This window comes from Sarcophilus harrisii, chromosome 1, assembly GCF_902635505.1.
Source record: "Sarcophilus harrisii chromosome 1, mSarHar1.11, whole genome shotgun sequence".
Taxonomy (NCBI): Eukaryota; Metazoa; Chordata; class Mammalia; order Dasyuromorphia; family Dasyuridae; genus Sarcophilus; species Sarcophilus harrisii.
In genome coordinates, this window is record NC_045426.1 from 439,832,222 (window position 1) to 439,859,350 (window position 27,129).

Sequence of the window (27,129 nt, forward strand, 5' to 3'; positions counted from 1 at the left end):
TACATAGAAGATGTAATAAGTGGTGACTCCAACAAATTCCTCTCTGTGAACTTAAGTACAAATTATTTGTTTGAATTTTAATTTCGGGTTTACCTAGTTTTTGTTGTTATTTTCATTCATTCACTAAGACTTCCTATATCTTATTTTGATTGGAAATGCAGTGATCACTCAACGAGTCTGATCAATCTCTTATGGATTTGTATGGAAGCTTTGATGCACTGTTTTTAATTTTATTATTTAGTATGCCTTCCATAAATAAGTTGGTGTTCTCCTATTCCTAGGGCTCACCATATTGGCGTCAGCACCTCTCAGATTGGCTAAAGATGACAGGAAAAGATAATGACCAATGTTGGAGGGGATGTGGGAAAACTGGGACACTGATGCATTGTTGGTGGAACTGTGAATGAATCCAACCATTCTGGAGAGCAATGTTATTAAACTCAAAAAGTTATTAAATTGTGCATATCCTTTTATCCAGCAGTATTTCTACTGGGCTTATACCCAAAGAGATCCTAAAGGAGGGAAAGGGATCTGTATGTGCAAGAATGTTTGTGGCAGCCCCCTTTGTAGTGGCAAGAAATTGGAAACTGAGTGGATGCCCATCAATTGAAGAATGGCTGAATAAACTATGGTATATGAATGGTATGGAATATTATTGTTCTGTAAGAAATAATCCGCAGGATGGTTTCAGAGAGGCCTGGAGAGACTTACAAGAAATGATTCTGAGTGAAATGAGCAGAACCAGGAGATCATTATACACAGAAACAAGATTATACGATGATCAATTCTGATGGATGTGGCTTTTTCCAACAGTGAAGTGATTCAGGCCAGTTCCAATGATCTTGTGATGCCATTTACATCCAGAGGGAACAATGTGGGAACTAAGTGTGGATCACAACATAGCATTTTCATTCTTTTTGTTGTTGTTTGCTTGCTTGCTTTTTGTTTTTTCCTCATTTTTTTCTTTTTGATCTGATTTTTCTTGTGCACCACGCTAACTATGGAAATATGTAAAGAAGAACTGCACATGTTTAGCATTTATTGGATTACTGACCTCTAGGAGAGGGGGTAGGGGTAAGGGAGGGAAAAAAATCTGTAAACAAGGTTTTGCAAGGGTCAGTGTTGCAAACTATGTATGTGTTTTAAAAAAATGAGAAAAATTTCTACCCTCTCCCACTCATTTGGAAAATAGTATAAAGAGAAATAAGTATATACTTATCTTTTCTGTGACTCTACAGAAAGCCTAACTCTTTGACATGTCCATGTTAACAGATGAATTACCCAAAGGAAGAGAACTACCTACAATACTCAGCAGTGAAGTGAAGGTTAAATAGATTTTTTTTATTGATACAGTACTTCCAGCTGCCTGTCATTTTTTCCAGTCATTCATGAACCAGAGTCATACTACTGGTTTCTTATTTATTACCACTAATAAATGATTGTATAATACTGACCAGAAGGGTTACACATCTCACAGAAAACGTCCATGTGACAAGCACCATGATATGTACTGTAGAAACACAGCAGGGGCCATAAACGGTATTAAAGAAGTATTGTTAACCCAATAATGATGATTATTACATACCAGAAAGCAATCACACTAGTTATTAGTAAAAGTTTACAAACATTAAAAAGTGCATAATAACATCTGAAGCCATTGAGGCCTGAAAAAAAGACACCACTTTATCTTAACAATTTAAAAATCAAAATGAAACCAAAAGAAAAACAAAAACAAACCAAACAAACCCCAAACAGCAGGGCTTTACTTATGTGATTAGTGTCCACATGATTATGATGGGATCATTTCTCCACTTTTTTTCATCTTTACACTGGGAGGTGGGTTTTCCTCCCAAATCAAAGCAGTAGCACAAATCTATACTTTAGCAACAGAAAATTAGGTCCTCCAGAAAGATACATTTCCAATTTTTTGGAATGACTTTTTCCCCTCTCTTTTTCCCTCTCAAAAGCTTAAAAAGTGATCCAAAAAAACTCAAGTTTTAAAAGCTCCTGAATCTGAGAGAATAACGTGAATTGACATATTGATTCCCAATTTCTGAATAAACAGCAAGGGGCAAGCAAAGTGGCTATTTCAAACATGACGGGGCACCATAAACATTGCAGTTTAAGTTAATATTCACATTAATGAATCATTTAGGAGGCCTGTATAACAATGTAATAATACAAGAAAATGTTGCTGAGTTAGTATTAGGCCTGTTTGATTTAGGAGGTGACATTTTAATTTATCATGTGCACACCACCACATTATACTTCGGGAAAGAAAAAAAGGAACAGTGAAAGAGAGAGAAATAGAGAGAGAAAGGGAGGGAAGGAGAAAAGGAAGAGAGAGAAAAAGAAAGAAAGAGAATCCTTTCAAAAATAAGTGGTAGAGAGGGAGAATCCTTTAAAAAATAAGTGGTAGAAAAATTCACAGTAACATAATTTTTTTTTCCATAAGCAAGGGGGGCAGTGTTGAGCATCTAAATCATATAATACAAAAACATTGTAAATAACAAAGCTGTAAAACACAAATACATGGTTCTAAAAACAGTACTTTCTTTATGATTCTTTTTTAGTGGGAGAAAACTTTGGCCAGAGATTTTTTTTAAGCTCTGAGGATCACTTTAACCCTTTCAAATAAAACACAATTAAATCCTCTGACATTATGAGGGGCCATTTTACTACAAGAAGAATCATCATCTGTTCGTGCTACTCTCTACAAACAAGCATTTCATCATGGGATCAGGTGAAAGGATCCATCCGATGGAGATGTCCCAAGCTTAGCCATGCCAATTCAACCACTGCTAATGACAGAGGTAGAGAAAAGTCTGTCCGCAACTGCTTCAGCCTGTGTCCCCATTTTTAATAGGACAACAAGCAGGTTTCAGCAATGCAGAACAGCCATTTTTTCTTTCCTCTCCTCTTACTTATGGAAATACATGCATTCCAGTCAGGCCTTGAAGGGTGAGAACATCAGCAGCTGTGTCTGTAGGGCCAGGGGAGACATTAGCTATCTTGCTTGGGTGCTCCCCCCTGGTTCTCTCCTTGCTCGGGTGGATTTTTCTGCCCATCTCCTTCTCCTTCTGTAAGAGACAATAATCAAGAAAGAAAGAGAAAGTTTAAAAACTGGGGCACCATTTACTGGAAATTAAGACAAAATAGTATATGACCTTTTCCTCCATGAACTGAAACAATACTTTCCATTTTTCTACAAATACTGTGTAATGTTTTCTATTTACTGATTAGAATGTAAGTTTCCAGAGGGAAAGGACTTAGCTCCCCCAGCCCCAAACATAGTAAACTCTGCAATTAGCAATCTCTTAATTCATGGATGCTGAACTGAGCTGAAAGGCAACAGAAACCAGGGAAAAACAAAACACATTGTGCTTGGTGATAAATTGAAAAGACTTAAAATTCTCAATTCTAGTCATGCTACTTGCTTGGTAAGTAGCCAAAAATAAAGACAATGGCTTAAATGTTTCAAGGACTGACTAGTTCTGATGTTGTGAAATGTACTATGAGCTTTGGACATTCCCATTCAAAAAACAAGATGATAATTAACTCCCATCTTGGAATGCACGTATAACATATGGCTGATAAATAAATGGGAAATTTCATAATTACTAATGAGACATCTAAATAAATATTTCCATTTTCTTTCAATCTATGGTCATGTTTTCCAAGCAGATATCAAAAAGCAAGTGATATCTGCACATAAAACTTAATGTCATATTTTTTAAAGTGTGGGAAAAAACTACATATCATCCATTATCTATAGAACACAGTGTTAAACAATCAGTAGGATTTCTTTATGTATCAAGGACAAATGGAACTCAGTAAAAGTATTTAAGAACAGAAGGGGGATATCTGCTTGCATAGAATCATAGCATAGAGGTCTTTCCACTTCAGCTTTACAGACAAAAGGAAAAACTTATAGGATGTGAACACCTGACAGTTGGCTATTGATTGTATGAAATGGGCTATGATTTCAATTCAGTTCCCAAAGGACAAATAGTGTCCCTGGAACAGCCTCCATGGCAACTAGCAATTTCAATAGCAATTTTAGCTAATGACTTAAGAACTTTGGAGGCTAAACAATACTTTCTCCAAGGCAAGGACATCATAGCAGAGGCTAAAACAAAAGGACTGTATTGTTTCATATAATGGTTACATCATTTCCAGATATTTTGCTGATATTAAAATTCAAATTCAGCTTGTGTTAATGCTATTTTTCAGAAGCATATATTTGTGGGTATCTCTGTGTGTATATACATATATATGTATGTATGTATATGCACACATACATACATATATGTATATTGTATTTGTACACATACATGGTGCACACACACATACAAGTATTTTTACTTTTGATGAGATCCTACTTTGAGAAAGGTACATTCAGACTAATAGAATCATCTAGGATAAAAATGGAAAGTAACCCCGGGCAAGTCATAGCTTCTAAAAACAGAGAAAAGATGCATGGATGCATATCCTGAATGCAGATCAAAGCACTCTATTTTCATTCTTTGTTTTGTTTCTTCTTTTTCGTGGTTTCTTTTTTCATTCTGTTCAGATTCTTCTTTCACTATATGACTAATGTATATACATGTTTAATATGATTGTACATGTATAACATATATTAGATTACTTCCCATCTTGGGGAGAGGAAAAAAACTGGAGCTCAAAGTCTTATAAAAGTGAATGCTGAAAATTATCTTTTACATGTAATTGGAAAAAATAAAATACCATTAAAATGGGGGGAAAAAAAGAGAAATCAGAATATTTTTCCCTTCCATGAGACTGATTTAAACCTGACGAATAATATTTTATACCATTGTCATATCTAGAGCTAGAATCTAGTTTTAGTGGTACAATAGAATCTACAGACTGCCAAATTGGGTCCCAAAAGAGATGAGAGAGATGACACATAACTCTGAAAATTTGGATTTGGTGAAACTCCTTCTCTCCAATATCAGGTCATAGAGTAACTCCTGAAAAGCCAAGACCTGTCATTCCATTTTTAATTATTCAGGCACCTTTTTGTCCCAGGAATAGGAAGCTTTTTGTAAAATAGAATTAAAATATTTTTCTACCTGTTAACTCCTAAATCTTATTTCTTTAGTCAAGCAGAACAATTGGTCACACAACAGCCTTTCAAATTCTTGACAAGTATTATTGTGTCCTAATTATGTGCCTACACATCCCTACTTCCAGAAACTACTCCTCAAAGGGCAGGATTTACCATGTTGATTGCCTACCTCTTATTTGCCTTCCATTTAAAAAAAATCATTCCTAAAACACAACACTCTAACTCACATCTCTAAATCTGGACTACATTCCTTCCTCTCATCTAAAGCAAGTCCTTTCCTCAATTAGTCCAACTACTAGTACCCTCCATAACTACTTTATATTTGTTCAAATACACACATCTCCACACACCCATCATATCACACAAAGTTAGTTCCCCTGAGAGACTATGGGCTTCTTAGAGCAGGAATCACTTCATTTTGTCTTTGCATCTTCAGTACAGCAGAATGGCTGGGACATAGTAGGTGCTTAATAAATATCTGCTGAGTGAATAACTGACAAAGTTGATTTTTATATCTTCAAATGATTTTAGGTCCTTTCTAGATCTGAAATTCTTTTGGGCCCTACAAAGTTCACAAATGAAACCAGTCATTGTTATTTTCTCAAGACCCCAATTTCTCATATGTACTAAGGAATCATAATAATAGCCATTTCTTAGGATCACTTTTATCTTTATCACTGAACATGGTTTTTGAATCATCAAATTCAACAAATAAATACCAAACACACCTATTATGTGCAAAGTGATACAACATATATACATACAAAAATGAATACTGGGTCTCTACTCTAAATGAGTTTACCATTTAATAGGTGAAGTAAGGCTGGTACAAGATAATTATAATACAAAAAGCCATTATCAATAAAGGTACAAAAAAACAGTATCAAAAGGAGATAGAAAGGAAAAAATATATAAGTATAAAAGTGCTATTACAAAGTGAATGGTGGTCTTTAAATCAACTATTTTTCATGCTTTTTATCTTTTTTCTATCTTTCTATGCTGCCAGGTATTACTACTTCTTACTACTACTAGAGTCGTGGGAAGTATATATAAAGATATATGGTTGGAAAGGAACTGGAAGCTGGAAGTTTGAAGGAGCTGGTGAAAATAAAGAGAGAAAGAGCACAGCTTGAGAGTACAAGAGTTGAGGTTAAAGAGATAAAGGCTAGAAGGACATTATGGGACATATGGGACAACAGCAGACCCTGGGGAAGGGAGATGATAGCATCTATCTCTTAAGGTTGTTGTGAGGATCAAATGTGATATCTGTAAAGTACTTCCAACACTAACTGAAACATAGCAGGTGCTTAATAAATGCTTGTTCCCTTTCTCCTCTTCTAAGCTTTTTTTTCTTTTTCTGGCATGGGGTGGACTAAATAGCAACTGTGGCGAGTTCCAGTTTGGGGACTATGATTCTGAGAATAAAATCTTTTCCCAAATAAGCATGATTTCTGGGTTTCTGTTGTTTTTCAGTACAGTCACACTGCACTTCAATACTGAAAAAAAAATCAATTCCAAGAATGTTATAGGAAGTTCTGATAAATTGGATGAAATGTCAAATTACCATGATTAACCCCAGAATCATGGAATTTTTTTTCCCTCCCATTTCTACCCTTTATTTATAGAACTAGGCAGTTCTTATAAATAACAATAGGTTTAAATGTTCTTGAAAAAGCTATTGGTTCTTATGGTCAAGTACCAGACTTAAGACTCTTGATGACAAAAAAAAAAAGATCTTCCTGGTGAAGATCAGGGTTGCTAAAAGCAGGATACATTACTTCTGTACCTCATTTACCATGAGAAAAATAAAGGATTCCTTCACAGGCTGCCAGCATAACTGTACTATAAACAATGAGTTTTCTCTCCATTACTTTTTTTTCCCTTTATTTTCTCTATTCAGCATGGGACAGGAGTAGCAGCACAGATTCAAGATTCATTTGTGGTAATTACCCTTGTTAAATCGTCTATGTAAGTGATATAGTGGACCTTTAATGACCATGAAATGTCTAAAAACGCACCACACAGTATTTTTTGTAGACAGCATGTGTACAATGAGGCTCAGAAGTGAGTATGACCATGGGAAAATACTTCCATAGGTCACTGGAGTAAAGGTTAATAACCTTATATAATATACATATTACATAATATATAATAATGACAAAAAGACTCCATATACCTATAATGTTATAAGGCATATAACACCAAAACCTGGGGGCTGGGCAGGGGGAGGGAGGGGAAGCAGGAGGGGAGGATGGGGAAGAATGTAGATGTCCACAAATTGGGCTTAGCTAAACCAATCTCTTCCATTCATGTAATAGAAACACAAATATACTAAATTTAAGAAATGATGATGACAATGAATACAGAAAAGAACAAAAGAATTTATATGAACTGTTGCAAAATCACATAAGTAGAATCAGGGAAAACAATATCCTGTACACATAATAACAACAACTAAAATGAAAAGAACAACACAACAAAGAAAACTGAAGGCCATTAAAGAATTAATTAGCAAGTTGAGCTCCAAAGCAGACATAAGAAAACACTTTCGCATTACTTCTTTGCATAGAGTGACGACTATGGATGTGGAACACTGCACATAATGTATCTAAATTTTTTGGGGGGGAGGTGCAAAATAATTATTATTTTATCTTTTTTTCTTTACAATAGGTACTTCTCTCAAGAGGGGAAACATTGGGAAATATGTAAAAAATAAATAAATAAAATCTATTTTTAAAAGAATGGTACTAACTTAGAAGCCACAATTTGACATTTACCTTTGTCCATAACCACTAAAAAAAAAAAAATATATATATATATATATATATATATATATATATATATATATAAGGTTATAATCATATGTTGCTTTTTACACTCAACATAAGTCATGTGAAATATATTTCAATTATCTCATGAACATATATGAGTCTGAGCTGGCCTGACAACAAGTACCATAATTTCCAAATTCCTCAATTCCCTGACTTTCAGAAAAAAAAATTGTGTTCTCCCTTTCCTCTTCTTCCCTCCCCCCACTCACCAGGCTTGTTGATATCAAGGTCCGACAGCTTAAGGGAGACATCAGTGGTGTTGGTGGTCGAAGAAGTCACGATGATATCGTGGATGGCATTCCTTCTACCAGTTCTTCCCGAAGCAATAAAATCTGCATACGTAGTTTCCACATCCGTCATTGCTAACAAATATCCACATAGCAGTGCCTACAAAAGACAATAGTGAAGATTAGGTGAATATATATAAAAGGCAGTGACATGTTGACTATTGTCCCACAGCAACATTAGCTTTAAAAAAAAAAAAATTTCTATTTTAAGTCTGTGTTAAGATTTCAGTGTGGCTTGCAAATTTGGCCTTTTTGCTAAAGGTTGAATGATTAGATCATATAAATTTTCAATTTCCTCTCTGATCTCAGTTTCTTTAAAATGAATTAGATGTTCTCTTAAGTTCCTCATCAGCTCTAAATCTTATGATTATAAAGGGGAAAAAATGCACAAAATTTTCAAAACAATATCTATTTTTTGAGGGGGAAAAATAGGATGTGGTAGAAATGGTACTGGACTTGAAATCAGAAAGCTTGGGTTAAAGTGGAAGTTTTCCTGCTTATCAATCCTGTGATTTCAGATAAATCATTTAATCTCTTGGAGCTTCAGATTTCCCCATCTGTAAGTAAAATGGTGACAATGATACCTGCCAGAGTTAGTTAGAACGACTATTAGATTCTAGGTCATCTATTTCTTATTCTAATGCTCTTTCCATTAACCTAGGTATTAATAAACCTCTGCCTCTAAACCAAATATGGCTGTTTCCTGTTTTGGTAGGCTCTCTACCTAAGAATGTTTAAAAAAATTTTTTAAAATAAACTTTCATTGAATTAAAAACTGTAAGAATCATTTTTACCCCTAGGGCTGTACAAAAATAGGCAGAAGGCCTCAGTGGATGACCGTTTGCTGACCCATACATTAAGCCAATTGAACAATATACTTTCCATCTTAGGATTTGGGTAAGATTGTGAGCCTTGTTCTTATTTTTTGTTCATTTGAATGAATTTTAGAATACTTTTATTACTAACTTACAATAAATATATAACACATTTTTTTCATCAATGCACTCCCAGCTACAATACAATAACTTTCATACAGTAGGGATTTAATAAATATGCACTGAATTTAAAGAGACCACAAAGATATGTCTAGGGCAAATGCAACAGGTTTTTTTTTTTTTTTTTTTTTTTTAATACCCGTGGTCTCAGAAGGATTATAAAAGAAAATGGATATTAGAAAGTACCTCTGAAGCCATCAAATCCAATCTCCTCATTTTATAAAACTGAGCGTATCTATCAGAAGGGAGATCTGAACTTTGCTTCTTAGGACTGCCCACTCCCACCCCATCCCCAATCCTTGCCCCTTACTTTTACTATTGCCTAGTGTCCAATAGGCCAACTCTACTGGCTTGAGCCCAAAGACCATTGTTATTTCCAGTAGCTGCTTAAGCACTTAATATGGTAACAGTAAAATTACTTGGCATTTCACAATATCCCAATCCTTAGATTGTAGCAAACAAAAGGAAAACATTTCTTAAGGGCAAATGAATTTAACTGGAAAGAGAAGGGATAGAAATGAGAAAGCTATGGAGGTGTATATTCATGAGGGGATCTGAAGGACAAAATTTTAAAAAGAGATCATCTATTATCCAGAATGGGAAGATATTTCAAAAGTCATCTAAATCCAGGCCCCTTATTTTACTGAGGAGAAAACTCAGGCCCAGGGAATTTAAATCACTTTTTAATATCAAAGAGGTAAGAAGCAGTCAGTCGTTGATTAACATTTATTAGGTATCTACAATATGCTAAGCTAGATGTTTCAGTGGATAGAGGTGGCCAGATCTGGAATCAGGAATACTCATCTTCCTGAATTCAAACCTGGCCTCAGACACTTACCAGGTGTGTGACCCTGGCCAATTGATTTAACTGTTTGCCAAAATTTCTCATCTGTAAAATGAGATGGAGAAATTAATGGCAAACCAACCCAGTATCTCTACCAAGAACATCCCAAATCAGATCACAGAGAACTGGACACAACTGAAAAATGACAACAAATAAGCAAGCACAATAGAATCAGAATTTGAACTCAAACCAGCATCCTTTACACTGCATAATTCCCCATGACATATTGAGATCAATTTTTATTTTATTTATTTTTGGGAGGGTAATACAGGAAAGATTTATCTTATATTCTTGCAAGAATGAGTACCTAGGTTAGTAGACACACCTTTGAAACTCCAAAGGCAGCATTTTATTTCTTATTCTGAAGCACAAGTCCCTCTCCACCCATTCCCCATTAATTGGATATTAAAGAAGTTACACCCCTCATTACATAGCCAGTGCCTTCCACAAGGAGCTTACATTCTAGAAGGAGGAAGATAAGTATAGTGGTGGGTAGGGCAAAAAACAAAAGATTATTTTTAAATCTCAGGCTGATACCCTGATTACAAAAGTCAGTCCCTGGTCTCCAAGAAGCTTACATTCTTTGGGGGGATCAAATTGTAGCATAGGAAAGAACCTCAAAGATCATTTCATCCATGTTCTGTCCCATCTCATGTTGAAATATATTATCAGCATAGGAAGAAAAAGATCACCTTAATTCTCTTATTTTTCAACTGAGTAAAAATGAGGTTAAAGGAGGTAAATTGGCTTGACCAAGGCCACAGACAAGGAATTGGTGACAGAGTTCAATTTAGAACCCAGTTCAGATACATAGCCAAGTGCTTTCCATTCATTAATATATAACATCATTTAAGAAATGTTTTACATTCTGAACTTCAGTGACACACCTCAAAAAATATAAAGAAAACTCATTAAAAAAATTGATCCTCATAAAATGAGCGAATAATAGTAATAATTAGCTTTAGTAACATCATTTAGGAAATATTTTAACATTCTGAACTTCATTAAGAGACACCTCAAAAATATGAAGAAAATTCATACAGAAAAAACCTGATCCTCACAAAATGAGTAAATAATATATTTATTAAATGCCGACGTCTTTCTTTAATGTCATTTCCACGAATAAAATCAGATCAGTTTCTAATATGGAACAATTTTGACAGTGTGTGGGACAGGTGCTAGACCCCTTTCCCCAAATTAACTAATCACAGGCATCTTCAGGTACAAAGAGAACGCATTTATTTAATCCCTGCAGGAAGAGGCCTAGACACCTGGAACTCATCCCAACTCTTGCCATGTGGTCATGGAACTTGGCCAGCTTCTGGCTTGTCCAAGGTTTAAAAAGCAAAAGACCCAAGCCTTCTCATTGGATAGACTAAAAGGACGTACCCATCCTTGACCAATGGTCACCAATGTTGTCTACCTCTTACAGGTCACATCACTTCCTGGAACTTCACTAACTTCCTATATTCCAGGGTTCAAGATTGGGAATAGGGAGCATGTGGACTTAGGCCTAGTCTGATAAACTAGAGAAAACTTCATCCAATCAGTTCCATTCAAGAGTACCAAGGACTTTGGTGGCAAGAACTTTCTGGGTCTCCAGGAGCTATGACTACATAAGACCTGCAGGATGCATCTCCACAGGAGCTGCTTCTCAGGATCAAGTCTGGAAGCACTAATATTCTGAAGGCTTCTAGGCTCAAAGGCCCTGGTCTGTTTCCACCTAGATTTATGAGGAGATGGTGGTCAGACTGGTCTGGCACAGGCTGCCTCCCATCACTCCATCAGGATGCCTTGTTGATTCAGCTCAGCTGGCTCTTCTTCCTGGGTTGCTGTTGGAATCTTTACAAACTGTTAAGCCATTGGAGTTGAAAGAGACAATAATTATCTAATTTGGCATGGTTCAGTATGATTGATTTGATCTTAGAAGGAGATATTTTGGGCCAGAATTTGAAACAAGGTACTAAGTACAACTGATAGAAACGATGCTTGTTGTTCACACCTTTAGAGAGCTCATAAGTATCTAAGTACTCAATGGAGTTCACACATTTGGGAGATTTCAGGGCTTAGTATGGCTTAGTATGAGATATCCGAATTCACATCTCCCTTAGGGCCAAAGAGCACTCTGGGAGATAACCCAGAATCCCTCTCTCTCCAGAAGGAGGAGTTAACCTTTGGGAGATCACATATATCTAGGAAGCTCTTAGAGTTTGAGAGAGAGTTACTTGGGAACATTCCCAGGGGTCGGGGAGGAGCACTCTGCGAGGAAGCCTTTGAGGCAAGAGAGATTTATTTTATCTTCTAACTTGGTGCTGGCTGGAGTTGGAAGGACAAACCTTTGGATTTGGAGACATTCGGAGGTAGCTCTTGGAACCAGGCGGAGAGATAGGCCTGAGCTAACCGGGCTATATTGAAGGACACAATAAAAAATCTGAACTTTTATCACCTGGCTGTGTTTTGGAAAAAGAACACCAACAGTTTGCAGTTGCTTGGAATTGTGATGATTGGACTGGGAGCAATGTGGCTTGTAACAGACTCAGGAAGGCCTGGATTCAAGTCCTGCCTCGAGCAACAGGGCAAGGGTTGACCCACACTGGCAAAGGAAATTCCTTGCAGGAGTCCCTTATAGTGATGAAATCAAAAGTAGTACTGGATAGATATTATAAATGTGTACGCACACACATATACACAGTTCTCTAACAAAGAAAATGAGTTCTCTAAGTTTAGTTATGTGAACAACTCCATTAGATACATTGGCATTAATTATACCCTGTCCCCATTTCTATACCTTTATGCCCCAAAGAAAAATGCAAATTACTCTTTTTACTGACATATAATTTTTAGCATCCAAATACCCATCATATCCTAGAACAACTTAATTTTCTTAATGTATAATGTCACCATTTTTTTTTTGCCTTGTACATCACCCCCAAACCAAATGAACACCCACTTGTATTTCAATTAAAAGATGATTATGAAACAGATCAAGGAACTTAGAATCACAGACTGAGATAAAAAGAAATACATGGGAAATAGCTTAAGACAACGATATTTCTAAAAAGTGCCTAAAACCAAATCGTTCCTTTGGCCAAGAATCAGTTCTATAACTAGCTGGAACTGCTTCTGAAGCAATTATATTTGGGGTGTGAAAGTAGAGAATACGGCAGCAGTGGGCCAATCCAATCCCAAATTCAGTGGAACTGGGAGAGGCTGATGGGGGTAGCCTGATAAATTGATCCTTTACCATTTTGCTTTCATCCTATTCTCCCACATTTGTTCTAATGTGCCTTTTAAGGCCTTCATGACATTCTAAATAAATAAATGAAAAACAAAACCAAAAAAAAAATCCACATTCAGACTTTTTCTTTGCAGATTCCTCCCACACCTTCACATTCACCGAAGATGGGATTAAATTCTAAATATAACTTTCACTTCTTTGCCTATATGAGCAATGAGCTAGGTGGGTGACAGAGAATGGTTGATAGCACATAAATTAGCATTATCCATGTGAATAGGGAAAGAAGTGAATCAGAATATTTAAGCCAAATATTTATATTTGGTTTCAGAACACAGATCACCCCAACCCTCAACACACGCCTTTTATGCAATGTAGAATCTCTTATAATCGAGTTTCACTGTAAATGAGCTGAGGTATGGACATAGCTAAATTTTTATTACTATGAACAACATACATACAAGTAATTTTTCTTTTTTACCTCCTCTCACAGGCAAAACATATCAATTATTGGACAGCATTTATTTTACTGATGATTCTCTGGGTGATCACTTCTTTCCCATTTCCCTCACTGAAGTAACTTAAAATTACTGCATTAATTGTTCAGTGTCTTCTAAGTTTATGGTAGGTTTTACATACATGGTAATAGTTCTTTTCAAACTATTCCATTTAATTTTTAGTCAAAGAGAAAAAAGTCCCAGTTCTCTTAGTCAAATGTATAATCACTAGAGATTCTGGCATAAGAGTGGCTCCAACTATGTATTTGGAAGATGAACTACAAGTTTGTAGGTATAAAAATAGCCTTAAGAGATTAATTTCCTGTTGGATTCACAAACAATAAATTCAAAATAAATATTTAATGAAACCAAAGGAGTAAAATAAATAGACTGAGCTAAAGGAAAACTTAGAGGTTTCATTTTAGTAGTAGCAATGGACAGATTTCAGTATCATATAAAGAACTTTATAAGGATGCATGTAAGCAAATGAAGATAAATCTATATGACATATATATATATACATATATCTCAAATGTACCTGTTTGATTATGTAACTGAAAAATGGAGCCCCAATAAACCTCAAAATGGAAATAGAGTTCAAGTGTATTAAAGAATGCAATAGATTTCTTTTGTATAAAATGAGAGAAAAGATTACATAAGTATTTATAGTCTGATAGGAAAGAAAAAACCCTGCTACTTAAAAATAATTTTGCATGCAATTTTTTACAAGATACAAATTCTCCCAAATTATAAATTTAAAACTCCAAGACCCAAAAACAACAAGTCCTTAAACTTTTGTTTTCATTCTATTAAATTCTCCTCTCTCCCTAGTCCCATGATACCAACCTGAGAATATGTTGTTCAGGAGTCACCTTCTGTTTTATGAGGAATTTTTTGTCTCATCTTCATAATTCTCATCCAGTTTTAATTAGCCCAAAGGACAGCTTAAGTTTGGGTTAGTAGCATCTATATATTAGTCTTGTCAAAGGAAACTAGGAAAAAGGAAGCCTGTACTTGGTCTCCTAAATATAGCATGTTGAGTATTTTGGTATTGCTGTCTCCAAGACCTTCAGGCCTATGAACATTCTAAATTGAGTTACTGTAGTGACAGCTGGTCATATGCTAAATGCTGATTGGATGACAGGCTAATTTTACTTCAGAAATGGAAAGAAATGAAATGAGACACGCACTTGAAAGGAATGGAAAGAATGCAACCAGGCTGCATTAAAAGTTTTTCTAATAAGAAATAGGGTCGTGTTTTTTGATCAACAAGAACTCTCCTGCCCCATTATGATATTTGCTACTATACTGCTCCTCAATCCTTATTTGATGAAGTCACATAAATTATTTTCTGATTTTAGGAAGAGTCTTTGAATAATTTACACCTTGGTTGTTGTTTGGTCTTTCCTTGAACTTATTAGGGGCACGATATTTATCGATCTAGAATTCAATATAACTCATTTTTAAGGATGACAAATATACATAATATTTTATAGATAAAAAATGAAAGTGGTGGGAAATAAAAAAAAGGGGTGATTATTCATTGGAAATATCCTGTTGAGTCAGAAACCAGGAAAGAATGACAGAATTTAAGAAGTGAGAAGGACTGTAGTGATCATCTAAGCCCTATCTTCAACAAAGGCAGGAATAAATTTTTTTAGCCTCCTTGGTAGTAATCCAGTGTTTCCCTCATCATAAGATCTGATACGAACAAAGTAGAAAACTTTTGCCTAGCAAAAAGATGTTGATAGCTCAGTTAATAATCTTTAAGTAAATCTGCTTCCATAAAATTCTTAAGATGACAATTTGAGTCTCCTTTAAAATTATTTGTGGGGAGATTTTCTGCAAAAACATATTAAGTGCTTTCCTAATTAAAAAACCCACTAATATGCTTATTTTTACCCCAAACTCGACCTAAATTTTAAAAATATTTAACCTTTAAAAAGTGTCTGTATTTAGCACAGGTACATAGTTCTCCATCTTGTTACTCGCCAAATGAACCCCATTCATAACTTTGCTTATATTGCCTGCCCCGTGCATCATATTTTCTACTTTTTCTACCAATAATGAATGATCACTATCTCTTTTAAGTCCTGACTCAATGCACTTCTGTTCAATCCTACTTATTTTCAGTAATTTTACACTCTTTACGATTGAGGACAAATTCATTCACTCTTTTTAAAGGGCCTAAAATTCTATAATTGTAAGCTGAGGTCCATGAAACAGCAACTGTAACTATAAATAAATGCCATTTATATAAGTTTTTTATTGTGCAAGGAATTATATGTTTATTTAAAAGTGAATATTTCATATTCATTTAATTTCATGTAATCATTGTAGCTTTTCTGGGAGGATGGGTGCAATAATTATTTACATTTTACTGTTATGGAAACAATTTTGGAGAGATGAAGTGCTTTGCCAAAGGTCAACGCTAGTAGGTAGAGCTAGAACTCAAAACTGTAGGTCTTGTTATGTTTTTACCATAGTATGTTGTCTCAAGAGCCAACACATCCAAAAGAACTCCAAACCTCATTTCAGGAAATAATTACCCAGCTATAACAGACACATTGACTATACTTACATCAATACTTTGTTCAGGTACCCTTAAACTTACAAAGATGTACTCCATCTTTAAAGTACAAATTGTTTTAATTAGTACTTTATTTAGGACTTGAGAGATAATCTTGTCCAGTTTTTTTTGCTTTTTGTTTTTTTTTACAAATAAGGAAATTGAGGAACAAAGAAATGACTTAACTGCTATAGCTGTGTAACACTGTTAGTAGTTAACTGTGGAGCCAGAACCATAGTTCAAATCTCTTATTTTGAATATATTACTCTTTACACTATATTTAAAGACTCTTTATATACAAGAGAAAGATGGTCATTAAAGATACTCCACTTTTTCCTTTCACTATCAGAATATCAAAGGGCCTTGGAGTTGGATATGATCCTCAGATCTAATTTATCCCATACAATCCAAGCATTTATTAAGCAACTATTTTATATGCCTAGCAGCCAGCAATATGCCCTATACAAAGATAAAATGAAATTCAGACCAATCCAAAATGAAAACCAGACCAGAAATTCCTGGTTTATATTAGAAAGGGTAAATACCACATTAACACAGATAAATATACACATGATAATCTAGAAAAGAAGGAGAAACAACTAAGGGAGAAATAGTCTTTCCAAAGAAGTGGAATATGAGTTGAATTCTGAAGGAAAATAAAAATCCTAAGAGGAAATGGGTAAAGAAGAAGTACATTTCAGTCATGAAGAGTAGCCTATGCAAAGTCACAGATATGGAAGAATGAATACTTCTATGACTATAATAGGGTAGCTAATTCCTTTAGTGGAGAGAATTTTTATGTTTTTATCAATGAAATCATGATGCTCTAAGCCTTCCCCCCCCCCCCCCCCAAAAAAAAAAGATTCTAATTAAGATGGCAATAACTTTTTGGTCAGCAGCCAATTGGATTTTTGGATACATGCTAATTATAATTATTATTGTCACAACACTCAATAACTTTGGATTTAATTCCCATGACAATCTCTGAACTTCTCTGAAAATGATACTTATCAAATATATTAGCAGCATTCAAACAATACCAGTTAATATTCCCATTTCTGCCACTAATTTGCTGCATGACCATGGCAATCCATTTTCTCATCTTCAAAATTAAAAGGATATACTAGCTAATCCTCAAGGTTTCTAATAGCACTGACATCCTTTGAATCTATCTTATATAGTAAAATGTAATTATTATTTTAATGTGATTTTTTAAAATCCAGAATTCTCACTCTTCTTGTGAGAATTAAGTTTTTACTTTTCTTTGAAAGCTTTTTATTTAAAGTCTATTTAGTAGATAAACTCATGGAGCTATCTGATGTCTTACTGTTTTAAAGATTTTTTTTACATCATCTATTTAATATTTCAAAGAGTTCTTAAATAATTGATCAGCTAATCCTTGCAACACCCCTGCCAAGTCAGTCAATTAGCAGAAGGAATACTGCTGGTTGGCAAGTGACAAGCAATATTACTTGAACATTACAAATGAAGAAACTAAAGCAGAAAGAGGTTAATCGATTTGACCAATGTCTCACACAGTCAGTGGCAAGTTGATGTCAGAACTGAAGTCTGACTTTATCACCATTATCATTAAAAGAACATTAAGTATTATAGACACTTGGTACTTACAACTGCCAGGAAGAAAAGATAAAACAATTCAATGCCCTCATTTTACAGATGATTAGATCAGTGGTCTCAAATTGCAAATTTGTTCTACATTTATATCACTAATAAGCTATCATCTAGATTTTTGTTTTGATCTACAAAGACTCATTAATTTAATTACATCATTTGAACAAAGGACATGGTATGTTTTGGAAGTTCTGAGTGACCAACACTGAAGAGATTTGAAATGACTAAGCCTCCTACAAGACTTCTGAAATAACAGAATATATGATATTTTTAACCAACAACACTCAGAAACACATGCTTCTTTTTCATGTTTATGTTAAATGCAGTAACTAAAAGAACTATAATTTCCTGAATGTAAATTTGTGACAAGACTGTGGTAGAAAATGGGATTATAGAGATGTAGTACAATCCCCAACAATTCCAATCTAACAGGGGAGGGAGAGGGAGACACAATGAAGGTGCTAAAAATAAGCATGATGCAAGGTTGGATGGGATAAGAGGCAAATGTATTATGAGAAAAGTTGAAGAGAGAAATTATCATGTGATGGGGATTGAGAAAGGATTAAAGGATGAAAGAACATCTGAGCAGTTTTGAGAAAAGAAAGCACTTCAATAGGCCAAGATCAGGAAGAAGAACTTTTCAGGAATGGGAGAAATAAGAATCCACTTGGGCTATAATGCAGATATGTGGCTAAGAATCCATTTGGGCTACAATGCTATTGAAGGGGAATCTTATGAAATAAACTTGGGAAAATGGAGGATTATAGATTAGGTGTAAAGGGATAGATTGGAAACAAGGATGGAATCCATAGTTCTAAGCAAGAAGACGAACCAAATCACATTTTCATGTAGTAAATAAGGCACAAGAAAGCAGTACTGGGATTTGTTTAGATACACAAGACTGCTAAATTAAGTGCAAGAAGAAGTGCAAATTACTTTGCCTGTGATGGCAGTAATTGGACATAATTCCTTGATGATTTCAATAGGACACAATGACTCAATTTGGTGGTCATCTGTATATTTAGAGAGAAAAGAAAATCAGGAAAATATTTTGCCATGGCAGAAAAAGATTTTTCAAGAAGTGACAACTTGCAGTACAGGGTATTTCATGAAGCTAGGCTGCCTGAATACTAACAAAAGGGCACTGCCAAGCTCTGAGAGGGCAATTCTAATTGGGAGTAGGAACCGAAGCCGGATTTCAGGAGACAAAAGGGGAATGGATGGATTAAAGTAAAAGCTGTGGGTACAGATAAGCGATTTTTAAAAACTGGCAGTAAAGAGAAACTGAATAACAGCTGGGAGTACCAGTAATATTAGGAACATTAGAAAATGAAAGGGAAAGATTACATGAAAAGAAGAAAGGAGAAAGAAGTGAGGGAGGAAGAGAAAGAGAATGAAAAAGAGGGAGAAGATAAGGAGACACAGGTAGAGATAAATAGAGCCAGAGACAAATATTAACTCTAAGATCAAAGACCCAGGGGACATAGGAAGTATGGGACACAGTACAGTTCAAGTTTTACAGAAGGAGAATGAATACCCTCCAAGATCAGGAAGGAATGAAAGGGAGAAAAGGAGGAAAAGAGGGAGTGTCTGTTTGATGGAACTAAAAATTTAGTATTCTAAAGAAAAAAAAAAAGTCCAGAAAGAAGGCTATAGACACTGTACCAGAAGTTTATTAGGAAAAGGGTAATAGAATCAATATCACTGAGAGACAAATTCAAGTCTGATGGCAAGAACCTTCCTGTAAAGGACCAGTTCTTTGCTGGACAGTATCTCAATCTGGAAATTATTTGCATCCCAAAAATGGAGGAAAAAACATATAGGGATGGCTGAGGGAATGGGAATTGTCTAAACAGGCTAAGTCAAAATTCAATGGGAATATAAAAACTTAGGAGGCTGAAAATGGAATGCGCAAACATACAGTTGTGTATATATATAGTCTAGCCAAGTTACAGCAAAAGGAATTGGCAAAATGGAAAAGAAAGGAGTCATACTGAGAGAAGCTGTTCCTAAAAGGACATATAAGTTCTGCAGGTGTCATAAGGGAAACAAAAAAAAAGGGGGGAGGGAGAAGGAAGTTGTGTTTCAAGATAAAGAAGGAGGTGAGTCAGATATCAGAGTTTGAGCAATGCCTTAGAACATCCAAGATGTGGCTATATTAAAACAGAACAAAAAGAGCTTCCACTCAAGATGTGAGATCCAGCAGTCTTAATAAAGATGCTTAAGTGATTGTGATGGTGATCAGAGATGTGCTATGGGGGCTATGAACCACTGAAGTCTTTTAAAGAAATAATGACCTTCTGAACTGGCTGTTATATATCTAGGGGAATAGCAAAGATTTTAAATGACACATAAATGGCTTCTATTGTTCTAAATTAACTCATTGTCTAGAATTTGGAATATATCATCAAGTAATGAGACTAATTATTCATTCTATAAAACTCGACATCTTAGATGAGGAATTTAATTCTATTAAATATTGTAAATTGTACCATGAGAGGTAGTAAGGTAAGTTAATAGTTATAAGCATAGTTGGGATTGCTTCTCATCCGGTGAGAAATTCCTACACTCTAGAATAGAGAGAAAGAATGAAGTATATTAAGTTCTTTGAGGGAAGGGACTCTTTCTGTTTTTATATTCCCAATACCTACATCATTGCCACAACATAAAAGACTAAGTCTATAGATAGATGACCTGAACTTCAAATCACTCCCACTGAGAAAAATCTTTATCATAATTTAGGTTGGCGTCTCTTTAGCCTCTGGCCTTGAGAAACTATGACTTGGCCAGGGCCACATAGTATGTATAAAAAGCAAAAATTTTTGTCCATTACCAGACTGCTTCTATCCATAAAATTATCAAATAACTATTAAAATAAATATATCCAAATATGTACAAAGCAAATTGTATTTAAACATGGCTATATTTTAGATATTGTAATAAGAGCACTTTTTGTGGTAGAGACACAGTATTTTTCAGCTCTCCATTCAATTCAAACATTTATTTAATGTGCACTATGTGTAAGACATGTAATTGTAAGGGGAGGAGAGATTTTTTGAAAATTGAAAAAAGTCTCTGCATTTGAAGAATAAATGTGTCTCACTGTCTTACAATCTTGACTGCAATTTATTTCTATAGTGCCAACTGTACTTTTTCCAAGATTTCCAGTATGAGATGTTTCCATATAACAACTCTTCAAGATAATGAGTCATATACTTTCTGTGGTAGATAAATAGCATGATAATCAAACCTGAAGTATATTTGGTATGATCTAACAAAATACTAAGACACCAAATATTTAAGTGCCAAATAGGATCCTAACTATATGTTAGGTGCTGGTATATGACAAAAATGAGTCTTTTTGTCTCTAGAGCTTACCACCTATCAGTGAACACAATAAGTACAATAATAATAATAATAATAACAGCAACAATAATAATGTAAAATATACATATTTTATCTGAACCCTTTTTGGAGATGCTATTATTATCTTTATTTTACCAATGAGCAGACAGAGGTTGACAGATTAGGGGACCTGCCCCCCCCAACCTCCATCCCCCATCATATTTTCCTTGTTAAATTGCCTCCCCAGTTGTATCCAAGCAAATAATAAAATAATGAATTTTCATTGGCTTGGGTGAATTTTCCTTAATTGATATCTTTTATTGAGGAAAGCCTATTCTTATAATTATTTAATTCTTTCCTATCTATCGCAAAATACTATAGGAGCACACCTATTCAACCATTTGATATTCCAGTGAAATTACATGGATTTCTGTTTGATTGTGTTCTGGAAGCTCAGTGACATCACTTCACTTTTAAGATTTTTATTCCAACTGTTTCTGATTATTTCTTTTTTATCTTAGCCCCAACAAGGCACAGTAGGGGTATGCTGAAAACCAGCTTTAGACTATACAGATGCATCTTGTCTTAACACCCACAGTACTCAAACATGGTGACTCACAGGGGAGAATCATTCTTCTCTCCCTCCTTTATAACATTCTTCTCTCCTACCTCCCACTTTCAAAATGTAATCAGAAGGTTTTTCAGAGGAAGGCAAAAGGGGATATGACTTTTCAAGCAAGTTAACAATACATTCTACTTGAACTTAACTATCATAATGAAGAATATTGTGATGGAGAGAAAAAAAGAAAATGCAACATTTTCATCATTATCCATCTCTTTAACACACAGGAACACTAATCAAATAGTTGCTTTCTTGAGGCTCAAATACTTGCACAGAATGAAAAATCATTCCCCCAGAACTGGGTATTATTATATGCATAGAAGATAAGCAATTAGAACAGCCACCCTTTTAGATGCTGATGTCTCTCACTGAGAACTGTAGTTGTAATAATTTTCCTCTCGCCTCCCTCCCCGCCCCTTCTTTCTGCTTTTTCATTCCTACGATAAAAGAAAAGAAAGTAATGAAACACAAGGGGAAAAATCCAGTTGGGTCTAGAAGGAAGTGGGTGGGATGGAGGCGGAACACATCTATTTGGAATTGGCACCCTTTTCAAGCAGTAATAAAGAACATTTCTCCATTGCACATCAAGATAATGCAATACTGTATTTAATTGAAATTGGGCAAATGCTTTCTTTTTAAGGATGAAAACAGGTCATCAATTTAAAACACGCATATACAGCTCTATACATCCATGAACCTTTTTATTTCCTCATCCTCTAAACAGCAAGCTTTTCCAATTCCCCCCTAGTATTTGAGCATCTATTTTTCTCTCAATATTGCCTGTTGAAAATTCTTTATTAAACCTTCCAATATGCCTCTTTGCAGCCAAAGGGAGAAACAGGTGCTATGACTATGTTTTCCACATATTTCTCGTATGTATTTCCTAACTGCCAATTTAGCTTCTTTGTAGATGCCAGTTCCTCTATATTTAAGCAACACCCTTAATTGTCAAAATGCCAGTGCCATGACTTCTTTTTTCCTTTCTCCATTTGCACACATGGCTATAACTGTGTTTTTTCCACATTATTTTATAGTGGACAATAATATCAAGACTTCCTAACTTTCTTTTAAAGAGTCTGAACTAATTTTCTAGGCTCAGATCAAAAACTCTTCTTAACCAATCAACTAGCTTTGCTCCAGAAATAAGGAATGATTTATGTATGCAATGGAAGATACCTTACTTTAAACTGCTAGAAATTCTACAAAAGGTAGAATCATTTTGTTCAATTTATATTAATCAATACATAGCTCTCAAAAGGGAATCAAGAAATTTGTCTTAAAAGTAAACATCTAAAACTGCATTGAGAAGCAACTACCTTAATAATATTAGCTTTAACATTAGACAAGAGACTCAATGAGAGACAAAATATTTCTGGCCCAGAGACAAAAAGCTCAGTTGGCAAATGAAACCAACAGCCAAGAATTTGCAGTCATTTGGGGTACTGCCTTTAAAACAAAGATCAGTAATGTGTTTCTGAGAGAATTGTTCTAACAGAAACTCATATTTCTAAGATGTCAGAACCTTTAAAGGGAGCTCTGAAATTAGACTCCAGAGAGCTCACACCCCCCTCAATGTCAGCTACCAAAGTCATATGACATGTGTCTTTGTCTCTCGATTCAGATGATTACTCAAATTAATAATGTGTGAACAAAAGCAAAGATGGATATAGCAGTACAGACACAGAAGTGACATGTGCTTAAATATAATCCAATCATTTTATCTATAAATGGAATGGTGAAGAAGCTGAAACTCAAGAAAAGCCAAATTCATTTTGGCAAGGACTTAATAAGTATCTACTATGGGCAAGGTACCAGGATAAGTGATAAGATACACAAAATAACAATATTAAAATAATATTAATGTTATATATATATAATATTTATGTGTATATATTTGTACATACATATAAATAAATAATGTTTAATAAAATAATAAAAATAATCATACTTCTGTCCACAAGAAACCTACAACATATAAACCATAATCTTAATCAATCTTAAGAAGGAGAGAAAATTAGCTAGAGGGATCAAGAAGGCTTTGCATAGGGAATGGCATTAAAAGTTAGCCTTAAGGAAAACTAAGAATTCTAGGAAATAGAGAAAGAGGCACAGTGCAAGAAAGCCTATACAATGCATGGAGATGGGAGACAATACCAAATACAGAGAACATAAAGGAAAACAATTTATAGTTAGGTGATTAAGTAAAAAAGTACATGAAGTAAGACTAGAAATAGTCTGAGAATGTCTTTGAATAATAATCTAAGGAGCTTGGAAGTCAAAATCAATGATAATTCTTGGACAAGAATGACATGGTTAGATTTCCTTCACAAGCTAATTGTACAATAATTCAGAGTCTGATTCTTTTTGTACAGCAAAATAATGTTTTGGTCATGTATACGTATTGTGTATCTAAGTTATATTTTAATATATTTAACATCTACTGGTCATCCTGCCATCTAGGGGAGGGGGTGGGGGGGGGTAAGAGGTGAAAAATTGGAACAAGAGATTTGGCAATTGTTAATGCTGTAAAGTTACCCATGTATAAATCCTGTAAATAAAAGGCTATTAAATAAAAAAAAAAAAAAAAAAAAAGAATGACATGGTTAGATCCTGATCGCTTGGGTAGATGTAAAGAACTTAGAGGAAGTCATATGGTCAGTTAACAACAAAGTAGGGACCAGAATTCAGATTTTATGCCTACTCTAATTCTTAAAAAAATTTAAAAATTAACCTATATATTGAGGAACCTGATGAAAGACCTTCACTGACAAGAATTTCCCCATGTATATCACAATGTTAACCCTAGTCAATAAAGATAACACTATTATTTGATCATATAATAATTGTTTGATAAATATTTAACTGACAACAGTATTTTAAAGATCTGAAATTCATCATACAACAATATCAATCAGTAGTGCAGGAATTTAGAATAACCATCATATAATCAGAAGGTCTCTTTCACTTCTCTTTCAACATTATTATTAAATAGTATCTTAAGCAATTCTGAGCTAGAACTACACAGGTAAGGGAAAATGGGTTGAAATGTCTTTGGGAATCTGATTTTTTTACTCTTTGGCAAAACAAAACAATCAGTGAAAGAAAAGCTTAGTAATAATGAACACTTGTTTTTACTATTGAATAAAGACTAAGCACTGTTAATGAAATTATAATTAAAATAATGCAAAATATTATATTCTCTTAACTCCTCTAAGCAGCAACTAAATGAACATACAGCAAAAACAAAATCTGGAGTTAAAATTAGTAATAAACAGTTTGTTGAATTAGCTGCAGAAACACATCACAATTTATTCTTGCCCTCCTTCCGAAACTATCTTGCAATTAACTCTTTGTATACATTTATTATTTATTAACTTCATGCTGTATATACTATGTCCTTACTGTTGCCTCCATTTGAATAAAAGAAGTTCATGAGCAGTGATCATCATTTCATTCTTTGTACTTCTATCTGCAGCACCTAACGAAATCTGCCATAGTGTTTGATACATATTGATTGAAAATGCATTCCTGATTTACTCTCCCAATTTCGTTCTAGTGTTTTGGGGAAAGCCAAGCATTTTCTTGGTGGCTATGAATTTTGCAAATCTAAAAACTTAACTGTAGCTGACATTACATAGTATGGAAATGACTGTAAACAAGCATTTATTCTAACTCCAGTTTATAAATCCAGTTTTGAATCTACCTTTCAAATAATTCCCAATTACCTTCTCTCTCCTGATTCCTTTTTATATCCTTTTCCATCTCGGCCTCAGTGTCCAAATTTTTGGGAGGTTGATGTTGAAGTTTATTTAAACTTCAAGTTACTCCCTGACACTAGCTTCTAAACCAAGGACTCTTAAGCCTTTTTGTGGTATAGATCATATACCAATTAGGCAATAGGCAGAGGAAACAAAATGAATAATCTCCCTTGCCTCAGTCAGTAACTGTACTAAAACTGAGGGGTAAAAAGCCAAAAACAGGGCAGTTTCTGCTAAGGTATCCCTATGTATGCAAGCATATACAGAATCTACTGACAGTTCTTAATTTATGTAAACCAGTCTATAAATATGACCTTACATAAAGAATTCTCAAAGGCATGGGAAAGTAGCAAAAATTATGAAGAGAGTTTGGAAAATAGTATAACCACAGTTCAATTATGATTTTTGGGAATTTTACAAAGATGAATACCATGGCTATCCAGTATCCAGGGCACTCCAGGTCCATACTCTAGATGTGACAAATGAAGTCAGCTGTCTTCCTAGAGTATGGCTCTAACACATGACTGAGAATCTCTGAAAACCTGTCAAGCCCGATGACTGACTACTCTTGCCTTCTGGTGATTCACACAGGTACACATGATACTGCCAGAAGGAAATCAGAAAACAGTGCAAAGGATTACGAAGTCTTGTACAAGAAAATGACAACCTTAAGGCACTGTTTTAAATGAAATGCAAGAGCTTTACAAGAGAATGACAGTTTGGAGAAATGAGCAAGAAAATGAAGAGTTTCATAAGATGAAATGGTATCTGAGAACAGGATTTGGATTTTTTTGAATAACAGCCTGAAATAGAGGAAGGATAGGATCATAGATAGCATATCTAAAATAAAGGGATCCTCAGGAAAAGAAGAATCAAGGATTTGCTTAGATTCTTGAAAGTTTAATTCAAAAAGCAGTTTAAACTGAGAAAAAAAGGAAAGGAAAAATTTCCCAAATATATCAACAAAACTAGACATCTTAGAGATAAGAAACTACAACATAGGAATAATAGTACAGGTACTCACAAGAATGACAGGAAACCAAAAAAAAAAAAAATCCAAGAAATGATGCAGCAATAAAACCTATTGCTCCCAAGTTTTCAAAATCCTACATCCAAATGCACCAAAATTTACAAGAAACAAGATGAACAAGAGATATTCTAGCTCCAGAAAACAGGTTTGATTTCCTAAATGTCATTGAGACTTAAGAGGGAAGTATCTGTGATTGTAAATGACTGGAAGAATTTAAATCTTATTCAGAAAGAGCAAGATTGAGTACACATTGAGTAGAGTGGAGTCTCTGAATACAAATCCATTTACACAGCATCCACAGGGCCTTATTACAGAAACAAGCTAATCTCACTTCTAGCTTCTATAATTCTTCCACCTTGTACTGCTGAGCTCAGGCTAGGATCTTGGCAAGCCTA

General features: G+C 34.7%; 1 protein-coding gene across 4 annotated transcripts in view; it reads right to left on the bottom strand.

The window, feature by feature from the left end:
* Nucleotides 1–1,320: 1,320 nt before the first annotated feature.
* Nucleotides 1,321–27,129, bottom strand: part of PKIA (cAMP-dependent protein kinase inhibitor alpha) — a 71,337-nt gene continuing 45,528 nt past the window's right edge. For 3 of the 4 annotated variants that reach the window (XM_023495956.2, XM_031946238.1, XM_031946239.1), the window contains exons 2-3: nucleotides 8,130–8,307; nucleotides 1,321–3,080 (exon numbers count right to left, since the gene is read on the bottom strand). In XM_023495956.2, the coding sequence (XP_023351724.1) occupies nucleotides 3,004–3,080; nucleotides 8,130–8,307 (255 nt within the window). In that variant the 3' untranslated portion in view covers nucleotides 1,321–3,003. Of the gene's footprint in view, nucleotides 3,081–8,129; nucleotides 8,308–14,624; nucleotides 14,862–27,129 lie in introns of those variants that run through there. The other variant, XM_012541247.3, reaches the window with a different exon arrangement.